The sequence below is a fragment of the Oxyura jamaicensis genome, chromosome 2, assembly GCF_011077185.1.
Source record: "Oxyura jamaicensis isolate SHBP4307 breed ruddy duck chromosome 2, BPBGC_Ojam_1.0, whole genome shotgun sequence".
NCBI lineage: Eukaryota > Metazoa > Chordata > Aves > Anseriformes > Anatidae > Oxyura > Oxyura jamaicensis.
The window spans coordinates 62,093,232-62,105,974 of record NC_048894.1 but is presented as its reverse complement, the minus strand read 5'-3'; the positions used below and the strand labels follow the sequence as shown (position 1 = coordinate 62,105,974).

General features: G+C 40.1%; 1 protein-coding gene and 1 long non-coding RNA gene across 5 annotated transcripts in view; one reads left to right on the top strand and one right to left on the bottom strand.

Moving 5' to 3' along the window:
* The window catches only part of LOC118161515, a 28,726-nt gene extending 18,371 nt beyond the window's left edge, over positions 1-10,355 (top strand). The window contains exon 4 of the long non-coding RNA XR_004748062.1: positions 10,248-10,355. This is a non-coding gene — a long non-coding RNA (uncharacterized LOC118161515). The remainder of the gene's footprint in view (positions 1-10,247) is intronic.
* BMPER (BMP binding endothelial regulator) overlaps positions 1-12,743 on the bottom strand; it is a 157,630-nt gene that overhangs the window by 7,463 nt on the left and 137,424 nt on the right. For all 4 annotated transcript variants that reach the window (XM_035316957.1, XM_035316955.1, XM_035316956.1 and 1 more), the window contains one exon: positions 889-1,019. In XM_035316957.1, the coding sequence (XP_035172848.1) occupies positions 889-1,019 (131 nt within the window). The remainder of the gene's footprint in view (positions 1-888; positions 1,020-12,743) is intronic.

Genomic DNA, 12,743 nt, shown 5'->3' with positions numbered 1-12,743 from the left:
AAAATAAAATAAAATAAAATAAAATAAAATAAAATAAAATAAAATAAAATAAAATAAAATAAAATAAAAGTCAGGCTGCATGGATCTGCTATAGGATCGATAGATTAAAATTGTTTATGTTATTAGTGCTGAGACCACATCCTTGAACAGTGCTTTCACTTATTGACACCCTGTTTGGATTGTTCTGTTCCTTCATAAGAAAAAAATAAGCCTTTTGGGAACAGTCAATCAAATGTAATTTGCTTTGTCACTCACCCATTCCTGTTATTGTGCCTACAACAGAAAAGGAAATTGAAGTTGAGAGAGTAGACCCTGAGCCACACACAATCACCAAAATAGACCACAGAGCAATAGCTCTTTGACCAGCACTGAGTATCTTTGTCTCGTTTTTTTCCAACTACTGTCAATGGCTTTACATAAATCTGAATACATTTCCACGCAAACTGAGGCCATTATAGAGTATCCTAAATTAATGAGACCATCAGCAGGGGAAATATTAATCTGCAATATTGCATTTTACTTCAAGTGACTATGACCACAGGCCACCGCTTCTCATGGAAACAATTACTCACAATTACTTGCAGTTAATGCAGTCCTAATCACATGCAGAATTTGGTCCAAGTGCCTGCATTTTGATATTCCCATTAAAGACATTATTTCTTCTTCCCTTGTTGAACCTCAAGTTTTGTAACTAAATAAACATCTCTAGTGTTTGATGATTCAGAATCGTTCCTGGTGAGGTCCCTCTCCGTACCTCAGCACATAACTTCACTGCTGATGTAACTTCAGTTCTAGACAGTTCATTTCTGATCCTCCTCCACCAATAAAAAGATAAGAGTCTATTAACCTAAGCACCGGGTTACAAATATGCCATCCCAAAATGCTTACCTGCACAATGCTGCTCAGGTACCCACTGGACTTTCAACCCTTCTCGCTGACAGGCTCGGGCATAGGCCAGGAATGACTCGCAATAGCAGTTTTTATGAACTGGACACTCGCACATGTCTGTCACACAGGACCTGCAGAACAAAGCCCCAGAACAAATAAAAAAGGAAAGATTTAGCAATTATCTCACCAAGGTTTGGAATCATTTACTCTCCAGTCACACAGAGTTTGATGCCACAGTAAATTATGCTAAGCAGCAAGAAACTTAAACACTTGCTTTTCTGCTGCCAAACGTAACCTCACATCTCTTTTTTGATGTGCTGTTCTAATGCAGAGAAGGCTTAAGAGCACCAAGGAGAGAACCAAATGGGAACAGGGATGTAAGAATAAGAACCAAGACATGTCAGGCAGAGAGGACCAAGACCACAGTGGTAGGAAGCAAACTCCAAAATGATTTGCACCAACACAGGATAAAGGCTTCTTTCCCATTCCTGGAAAGTTATAATGTAATAATACTATTAATAACAAAGCAGCAGTGTTAAATGGGTGACTTCTGCAGGAAATGAGCACATCCTTCCATGCAAGGAATTAAAACTTCTCTCCAGGTCACCTCCAGCTTCGCCCTGCTTTGAAGGCCCCAAAGCAGCTATATGTATGTTTTCTCAGCAGCAACACTGCTTAATGCCAGACTAAATGGAGACAGGCTGATGCAACATAGCTGAGAAGTTGTTATGGTAGGAAACCCCCCAGGCACATATTAATAGCACCATCTTCTTCCATTGCATAAGATGGAATCACCACAAAACATGGCAGGGAACAAAGCTGCTAACATGGCCCTAAGAAAAACTGCTACTGCATTTGTCACCACTATATTTCAAGCTAGCTAATCCAAAATGTGTGCCCATTTGGCACAGATCTAAAATACAACTGGCAAGAGACAGCAGATTTGCAGTTGACAGTTTCTGCATTTGCAAAATGCTTAAAAGTTTCTGCAAACACAGAAATGCAAATTAAGAATTGCCAAGTATCTGCTGCTCCAAGTGAAGGGAGGGACAAGGTGTGAGGAAGACACACAGCCCATGGGAGGAAGACACAATCAGGGCCTCAGTACCTTTGCTTTCCAGGGACTGCTCCATGCATGGACCTTGGGGGCCAATGAGCAAAAGCATCTTGTGCCCTAGTGTCCTCTCCATTCCTGAGAGATCAAGGCAACACTTGTGAGAGGCACAAGTCCTCCAGAAGGACCAAGGGCTAAAGTCACAAATGAAGTCTACATATTAACTGCTCTTGCTGTGGATCAAAAATTCAACTGTCTTTAGGAAAAAGATGGATATGGGCCTCCTTTTCCAGAAACTTTCCCTGTAGCTAGTGTCTGGAAAAGGAACAAGCATCTCAGCAAATTAATCTGGAGTCCTAATGCCTGTAGGATGCTTTGGAGTCACTGGGAGATCTTTATTCAAAACTAGGTGAGAGGATTAGTGGCCCATCAAACATGGACAAACTTGTTTCTGCCTATCCAACAACACCCCTTTAAGAGGAGTATTTCCCTTTGTCAGAGTTAGTGGCTGTTTCAGTGACCTTTTATATGGTTATGCCTGACAGTTCTCCTTGACATTTCCAGCCACATTTATTCATTTTTATTCTCAGTGAATCCCCATTGTGAAATTACCTAGAAAGTCAATGTGACAAATAAGCAACGTAAGTGCTAATGTAAAAAAGTTACCTGTCCTGTATTTATCAATATATATATAATATGCATAAGCAGAATTGCTTTGGATCAAATATATATAAAATGTTCACATTTACAGACCAGTGATTTTCATTTGAAATAACTTTACTTTCCAGGGGCAATGTAACTTCACTTTAGTTCTGTGGTGGGTCCCTTTACATCCTTTCCAGTAACAGATGTTGCTGCTTGGGTATGACAGCTGATAGGCTGTAAGGAACAGATCAGCAGTATGTCTTTGGCCTTGTTTGACATTGTTAGCTGACAAAAGACCTTATGTAAGCACAAAGGGTAACCTTTTTACATGACACAATAAATAACTTCACACTGTTTCCTTTGGCAACAATGTGCCTGTGATCTGCTAGCATTCTGTTCCACCCATAGCAGGAACCACTTCATATCCCCAAAGCCATTTGGGATATGTATTTCTCATTTTATAGGGAAATAGATGTTTGTTTGCTCCTGCAGCAGATTATTATCACAAAGAATGTCTGTAACTATCTCCACAGATAGTCAGTTATCACAATACCATTCTATCATCTTATCATTTCTGTGCTAGCGAGTAGCATTTTACTGCTCCCCACTAAGATTTAGTTTTAAAGCCCAATGTGCTTAGGGATGCTTGCCAGTGCCAGGTCAGTTATGTGTTCACTGACTTTCTGCCTTAGAAATTATAAAACCCTAAGCCTGAGGTACTTCCTCTGCTTTTGAAGCATAACTGCAGTTCTTAGCATTACTCAGAGGGGGGATGCCACCTTCTACAGTGAGTCAGTGCAGTGACAGCTAACTCAGGTGCTTGCATCAGGTCAGGAAATCTCAAGGCTCTCCATCAATCACTCAGTCTTTCTAATTAATACCATGTTCATGGCACTCTTCGTGACGAAGCCCGGGCATGGTTTTGGGCATTAGGGAGGCAAGAGCAGTGTTCCCAGCCTGCAGGATGGCAGCAGGGCAAGCACGCTGTTTGAGTTTAGCTACTATATGCATGTGCTACATGATGATACACCATTAGCGCTTGGCATTGGAATGGCTGTAGGCATCCAGGCAGGCTCCAGAATGAAACGTGCAGTTTGGCTGGGATCAGCATTATTTGCTACAGTGTTCAGCATGTGTGTTCACTAAGGAAGGTAGTATGCCACATTCAAAACAAACAATACTCTGATTCATTACACACCTAATTGCTTGTATAATTTTTATTTTCCTGAAGTGTTTTATCCTGGTGACAGCTGCTGGCTCACTCCCTAGGCTTGGCTGAGGACCAGTCATCAGACTGCAGATGTTCTATTAAGGAATTACAATTTCTAATTATTTTTAAGCTTAAATAATTATGAAAGATGATAGTAAAGGAAACTATATCCATAACTGCCAAGCCTAGTCAATCAATATAAAACCTTTTTTTTCCTTATGAAATTTCTTGGTGGCAAGTTTAAGGCATTAATATTAATATAAATTGTAGTTAGATAGATTGGCAGTTGGGTAGAGAGGAAGGGGTCTTTTTATATCGCTTCTCAAATTAGCACGGAGCAAGTACGTGGTCTGTTTGATAGCCAACAGAGTCATTGCTTCCCTTCAGTGCACCCTGTAGGAAACTCCATGCCAAGTCACCATGATAGTCAAAGGGCAGTTCTGGGAATGGACCCCCCTTTTGCTAGGGGCTGGCTACTGAGAGAGTGGTGGCACTGTCCTATGGCAAACTTTGGTACTGGTTCTGTAATTCTTTTTCCATCTATGAATCCTTCTTGTATTTAATTATATTTCTCAGAGTTATTGTTACAGTCATATTAGAGAGTCATTAGGGGATGCTTCATGCTATAAATTTACAATCCTATTCTTGTGTGCAGTCTTCACCCATTCCCCTTTCAAAAATCTTCAGTATACCTATGGCTTTTTTTCACCTTCCATAGTGACTGACAAAATTCAAACTTCTTTGTTATATTCTGTGACTCTAACTGCACGTATGCAGAGGCTTTGGGCTTATCTGTACTCTAAACTGACTGTTCAAACAACATAAAAATACTCTTTTACTAAAACTTTGGAGTTATGTCAACAATTAAGCCATACTGGCCACTGAAGGAGACTTTAGGTCTTCCGGGGTATTGCGATTTTTCCAAGACCAAAACATTTACTTAAGTGAATTAAAGTGAGAATACATTCCAGAAACTTAAACATCAAACCATTAGAGTCATATAGAAAGAATCCCACAGGAAGACTGCAGTGGAAGTCACTGATAAAATTAAGCTGTTTTACCAGCTATGGAAATGAACCCAGAATACTTTAATCAGCCTTAACTCTGCCCTCAGTGAAATTATATCAAAATTCAATGATGTTGCGGTCCAAAATAAATTTCTTTTAAGGAGATATTTAGATTTCTAAAAAATATTTGGCTGTGATGGTGTCCTATTGTTTCATCATCTTAAATTGTAGAGAAAATCTTATCACCACCAAATGCAAGGTGACGGCTCCCAGAATCATATTTTTGGAACAGGACAGCATGATGCTTAAAAAAAAAAAAACAGGAATTTTGATCTTAGGCAAACTGACATAATTATTTATGCATACACATAAGTGTTAAGTCCTCTCTTTCAAATCACAGACACTTGTGTAACAGTGAAATAGCCCCAGAGTCTATCTGAGGAAGGTCCAAGGGGACAGTGAGAAATGTTTTTTCCCTCTCTTACTCATCTTTAAACTCAGTCACAGCTTCCCAGATCCCTACTCTCTTGCTGACATGCTCTTTTAAAAAGAGACCTTACCAATGACAAATGTAATATGCACATATACATACCTACATGTGGAACAAAGAAGACTTTTGCTATTCAGCCCTTTTCTCTGCATGGTATTTGAGATAAATAATGCTGCTCACATGCTGGTCTCCCAGAAAAAGATGTGTAGTGCAGAGAGACATGAGGACACTTAAGAACACAATGAATAGAAGGCTTTGAAACCTGTTCCTGTCCAGCTAGGGAAGAAGTACTGTTCTTCCTGAGAGCCCTCCTTCTCAAAAACACTTTATTTGGAGCCCCAGCTCCAATGCTGGCCTAATATAGCACCAGTTATGAGCCCCAGCTCCAAATAAGTACCCGAGCACAGGCAAACCTCTCAATCCTCCACTGGCACTAAGTGCCTCACTGTGATTCCTTTTGATGCTGCCTGTGCTGCCTGCAGGGTGTGTGTTAGAGATGGCACTAATTGGGTGTGTATAATCACAAACTGTTGCAGAGGGAAATCCATGAAAGTGAAGGCATCCGGCAGCTGGGGGACACACCCTTAAAGGAGACACACATACACACACTGCTTCTACAACTTCAAAGTGAACTGGATGAGTATGCTCCTTCAGCAACAGCCCTTTTTCACATTAAACCATGGAAAGTCTCCAAGTCTCACAAAGGGCAAAGAAATGAGTCCTGTGCTACATGTTCTATGAAAAACGAGGAAAGATCAGCAGTGAATCCCACAGATTCAGTCAATGTCACGCAGAATTGAAATTGCAGATGTTCAGTGTTACTTGCTAAACATCAGTAGTCCCTCCTTTCACTTTGCAGTGCACACAAATCCAAACACAGTCATATCAGGAAGGACTGTGCCGTTTTGTATCATATATATGAAATCTAATTTCTCAACAGGAATGGGATGCAGGGCACTTTTCAGACCTTGTGGTACTTTCACGAAGTGGCTTTCTGCAGATAGAAAACACTAACATCCTCCCCTTCACCATTTCACCACCAGGTCTCACCAGACTTTACAGAAGCTCTTGGAGTTGGTGCATCACCATCCCCATTTTACATACATGAAAACTCAGACATCAGGCTGTGAAAGGGCTTGTCCTCCATATTGAGCATAAGCTGCATGCTTACAAACTCCACTGACTGAAGGGTCATTGGCCTAGGGAGGAGGATTAATGTCCAGTCCCACCAACCTGTGAGACAGACTCATCAGGAGAACTTACCGGTATGCCACATTGGAGTTTTGGTATAATGTTGGCCTATTTTAGCACCAGTTATGAAAACAGCCAAAATCTACACAACAGTGAGGCTGGATTCCTATAATCACACTGGAGTACTCACAATTTAGCAGCAAAACTCAGGACTAATTTTTCCTGATCCAAAATTAGACCTCCATTTTCCTCTTTCATAGGAAAAATAAAAACCAATGGCTTCTGTCAGTAGCTCCATTATTAGAAGAAAGTTTGTATAGGCTGTTTTTCCTATAAAGTTTCAAGGAGTTGCCATTATTTATGGCCCCCACCAGAGAACTTATTTTACAAGCTAAGAAAATGAGAAGATGAGCCATGCTCCAATATATAATGCAAAGGCTCATGCTGTTCCTGTTGTAAACTGCATTTTGTCTGTATGTGCATGTCTAATCTTACTGAAGTATTGAAGCTTGTTATTTAGAGCTGAAGTCTTTTTATGGCTGAGAGGCTTGAGATCAGAGCCTTGAGATCATTCTTGCTTTCTCCAGAATTTACTAATTTTAATACAGAAGCAGCAAATAACTCATGAGGGAGGATTGGAGGCTGCAGAAATACAAAAGTCCTTTCATCAGTTGAGTATTCATTCAAAGTACTTGCCTGGAGGACAGACTGTTTCATGCAGCAAAGGCAGTCATTTTCATAAGGCATTTCTTCCAAGACCAGATAACTATACCTGCACCTTTCATGCAGTTCCTAATCATTAGAACAACGGTAACATTTCCTTAAATTGAGGATCTATTAAAGGCATCCATAACAATGTTAACAACACTCCATGACAATTTTACTGGTAAGATCTGGATCAAAAAGCTCGAAAAATGTGGGAGCAGAAAGGGAACTCACAGCACATCTTCTGTGAGCAGTGCAGAGCAAATCTACTGCACGTATATACTTTCCATGGGGAAATCTCATTCCTATAAAGAGACTATGGCTTGAGAATGGTTGAGAGTATCACAGTTATTTTTGGTAGGTTGCAGAGGAGGAGTTTGCAGCAGTGGGCATTTGAATCAAGTGTTCGAATTTCACCCCAGTCCCTGATTTTTGTGCAAATTTGAGTCAACCATGGATGGTATTGCCACAAGGAGCCCAGCAGAAAGAAACAGTAGAACACACATCTCCATAAAAGAGATAGAGCTATATGTGATTTAAGATTTCTTGGGCACAGCAGTCACTTTACACTCCCACTGAAGAGTCCTAATTTAACTGACTACCATTGTTCCTGCTCCAGAGATAGACTTGGCACTCAGAGTCAACTAAACAGAATTACACAAGATATCCACATCCATCCCTGCCATGCCAAGGCACCCTTCCAAAGCAGATATTTAGAGTTCAGTCAACTTGGGAAAAGGATGCTTTAAATGAAAGTGATAATTATTGTTGGTAATTTCCAACATAGCACAGACAGAACTTCAATTTTGATTTCTTTGCATATCCTGGTCCTTTAAAAGCACTCAGAACCCATGATTTCTTCACAAAGTGTAAGCAAAAGTGATATTTTCCAGTGACACTGAATAAGTGAAGGTACATGCAGACTTCTGAAAAAGCATACTGTGCTGCACAATATCACCATAAGCCTATACTACATGCCACTAAATGTATTATCCAAAAGCCTTTGGAAAATGCCAAAAAGAGTGTTCTATGTGTATTTTTAACCTCTATAAAAGAGTATACTGTGCCAGATTTGCATTTGATTGCCTTAACCAACATTACCCACAAGAATATGGTAAAATGAACAATGAAACATTCTGGAACATTTTCTAAAACTGCATCAAATTAAAGTTCTCAAGACAGCACTCCTCTGACATCATATTTATAATCTTCCCTGACTATGTAGTAGCAGTGGTAAAGCCATTTAAAAGGAGAGAAGAGGGAAGAACCAAATAAAGAGCAAAACAGAAGAGCAAGCTTCCCTACTTCTTTCTTCATATTTCCCCCCACTGTCTCAAATAGTCTTTTTCTATCTTGTGCTTGGACCTTACAGGCATCTGTGGGTTTAAATATTCTTTCTGGTCCTGAGAATGGAAAGGATGGCTAAAATCCCTCCATGGGGAAATAGCTGAGCCATGACTGAGGAAGACAATGAAGTCCCACGTTAGGCTCCAAGAAGCATCTGGTATGACTCAGAATATTTCCTCGAGCTGAAGGTTACAGTACAGTTGAGCAGCTGACTTGCCACCTTTACTGGGAGTGGATTTTTCCTAAAAATGTCCAGCAGAATAGAGAAATGCCATCCACACACAACCCTGGAAGAGCTGTCCCCTTGTACTCTCTTTCAGGAAGTGGAAAAGGGTTTTCCCCTGCTATTCTGTTTCAGTTTTGCTGGGCCACACAGTGTAACTTTTAAAGTCATGACATTCAAAAGAAATAGCTGTATGTATGAGAACTCAACCACTTTGGTTTGAGTCTGAGTTCACACATAGCATATACATCAAAGTGAAACTGTTAAAAACAACTTCCCTGTGAACACAGGATTAGCATTTTGCATCCAGAATTACTGGAATAAAGAAGACACACAGCATTTCTAGCATGTGCCCAATATCACACTGAAACATGCCCATCAATAAGTGCCTTTGTTTACTTGCTTACTCAAGCAGTATGCATGCAAGTTGTTCCACTTTCTTTGGTGGGATTACTGAAAAAACAAACTAACAAACAAACAAAACAAAACAAAACATTTGGCTGCCTGTATATTGTATGCTCTATAGCTTGTATATCTGGTTGGAAAAAACAAGGACCATAATAACTGCTATAGAACAGACAGTTTCCAAAATAATTATAAATAGGCCAACTGCAATAAAAAAGTTTGGACCAACAAAAAGATACAGACGCATAGTTAGAATTATCACTTGGGACATGACACTGGAGGTTCAAAAACTGGAACCTGGTTTCTGAAGACACGTATTTCTTCAGTTTATATCCACAGTCATCCACTTGCAAATGTGTATCACATAACTGGTAAAAATTATGCTACACAATACAGCTGATCATGCATTTGTTCAAAGCTGTCTGGCAACCAATCTTGGGGCCCTGAGGGCTTAATATTCAGAAAGAAAGTCACCTCCTAAGGAATTTTCTAATAAAAATCCCATCTTTCATATTCCCAGTGGCCTAAGGTCTGCAGCCTGTTTGCTTGTCACTGATTCCTTATGGCTGTGGCTGTAAACACTGCTGTAGTGTTTGGGCCACACTGACCTACTTTCTGCATCCAGAACCCCATCATCTCTCTTCAGAAGCCACAACCTAGACAAATTCCCAAATTTCACAATCTTCTATTTTGGATTTCTTAAGCCAATAAGATTCCTTATTAATTATCGTGTTCTGACATAACACATCAATATTCAAGCTACTTCAACTGACGACTGGCATTTCAGATGTGTAATCAAGTCTTTCTTATGAGAGGAAAAGATAGTGACAATGTCTTAGTGGACCTTCTGAATAGCCATACTAATACATTTACACTTCCATTTTTCTCACTATGTGAGAAATGTGCTTAGCCTAGCACTTACACTGCTAATGTGAATTTGCCCTGCAACTGAGTTAATCCGTGCTGAGGGAATTTGCAGTGTCCTCTGGCATAGCTACCATGGAAAATGCATCTTATTCTGCACCTTTTGCATTATATAATTGACATAAAATTTTATTTTATTTTATTTTTTCTGTGCCTAGACTCTATTTTTGAAGAAGATTCCACCCAGTCTCCAGTTCTTCAAGTGGAGACTGAACTGTCGTATCTTATCTAGAGAGAGAAAACAACAGTCATTGCAATCCGGGAAGGGAAGGGAAGGGAAGGGAAGGGAAGGGAAGGGAAGGGAAGGTTTTAATATTTAAATTCATAGCATTCAAGTGGTGCTTTCAATCAACAGTTTTTTTTGTTTGTTTTTTATGTTTCATGCAGTACAAATGAACATGGCAAATGAATCTAATATGACTGCATAAACTTTCACTGTAGTAGAGAGCCCATTAGTGTATTCTGTGTGACAGTCCTCATCCAAGAAAAGCCAGAGGTTTGTCAGAAGTTTATAAACATCCTAGATAGAACCTCAAAAATTATTGAGAGCTTTTAAAGTCATGACCCTAGAGAAACACAAACCATCTAGATATTGCCATAGTCATGAAATAGCCATATAAAATACTACAAGATTTAAATCTTCTAAAATAAAAATTCAAAGCAGGTCATCTCCTTCTCTCTACCAACTAAATATATTGTGGTTCTGCTATGCTATCTATCATAAAAATATGCCATATCCTATAATGAGCACAATGAGAACATGACACAGGAAATACTTCCAAAGGGTAAATATAAACTGAAGTTATCTTCAGCTTTTGATGATGATTCACTGTATATATACCCAAGGAAGTCTTGTGATATAATAACAAACAGGCTAGCTAGTTTAGAAACTCTCATTCTTAAACTCTGCAGAGCCCACTCCGTGGCTTAACCCACATGAAATTAACTTTGATCAAGCCTATTTTTCCTCTAGGTGGCTGCAGAGCATTAAAAAAGTTGCTGACTCCAGATGGAGTATGAAAGAGAGAGAGTAAGGGAAAAAGTAGACAGGAGATCGTTACTTAGAAAACAGCCCTCCTCCTCATCTTGCTTCCTTTACAAAGCAGAAGCCAAGTTAGATTTCAGCAAAGTTAGATCTGCAATGAGCATGACACACTTACCACCATGTCACACACACACATTGCATTTCATCTCAGAATTTTCACTCTTCACTCATCATCAAAGATAATGGGCTAAAAAGAGGACTTGCAAAAAAGTGGCACAAGAGCCAACTTACCTGAACTAAAACATTCAAAAAACACTCTCTTCCCAGTTTTATGACTTCCTGTGTGGTCTTGGCCCAGACCCATAGGAAGATGTAGGCACATTAATTAAATTATGATTTAGGCAGAGTTCATACACCTGAATCCAAAGCTGTGGTCCTGGCTTGGTTGCCCTGACCCTGTCAATGCATCCTGGCAATGCTGGAGACTTAGTACTTGCTTTTACATTTCTTCAGACACATCTGCTTTTACTCCACACATTCCCAAGGCTGCATGGTCATTGGCAGGGATAAGCTCGACCGGCATCTCAACCATGAGGGCCTCTCACCCACAGAGCCAGGCTGTCTTAAACAAGTGGCAGTGCTGTCATGGCCCTGTTCAGTTTCAACAGACCAGAAAGTGAGCATAACCGTTTGACAGTGGCCCAGCACTCACCCAGGAGTAAGGGACCTGGCTTCTAGTCTCTGATCTATGGTCAGTTTTGGCTTAGTCTGCTCTTCACATAAAGAAAGCTTTAGATAAGCGATGCTCTGTGTGCTACCACAGTTCTTTAACCTTAGTGCAAGATCTCAACTGTAAAACACCATACAGAGCCTGAAAATACTGTGCTTGAAATGCTGGCTCCAGTGAAATCAATGGTAATTTTCCTACTGACAACACAAGAGCCAAGATTCAGAACCATCATCAGCTTTTCTTGCTGTACTTCAAGGCTTTGAAGGATCCAGACCCTTTCAGGGCATGGTTATACATTAAATTCAATCTTCCTGAATTAAAATGCTATGAATTAAAATTTCCTGTACTAGACATAGTGACTCCACGACATATTGGCCTTGCCCAGGAGCCACAGGAACACACAAGGATATTATAAAGTCAGAATGACCTAATTCTGGGTGAGGTGGAATGAGATGATGCAAGGACACAGAGCCAAGGTTTGTTCTCCTTCATGACAAACTTACCTTTCAGTGTGTTGGCTTGGGCACAGTACTTTACTCGGCTAAATACAAAGAGAGCTCTGATGCGAATCAGCAGTATTTAAAGTGAAATGTTGGCCATGACCATGAGCAAACCCTCCCTATCACAAAATGATCACGACCTCATTAGGTCCACACTTCTGAGTTATTTTCCTGCTGCTCTCTTGGTGATGCCCAGTGGTGAAGGAAATGTGCTAAGATTACTTCTGGGGTTTGTCTTGTATAAAAACTCCTAAGCATCTGAATTTGACTTTGCTTCTTTTTGTTGGCTAAGCGGATTTGTGCCTGGTGTTAGCCACTGTGAGCATGATGCCTGATGGAGCCATAAAGCAATTCATTCTCTCTCCATCACTTTTCACTCCATAAAATCTTCCATGGCCTCCCCACAGCACAAAGATCTCAGAGTGGTACCAGTTTGTTA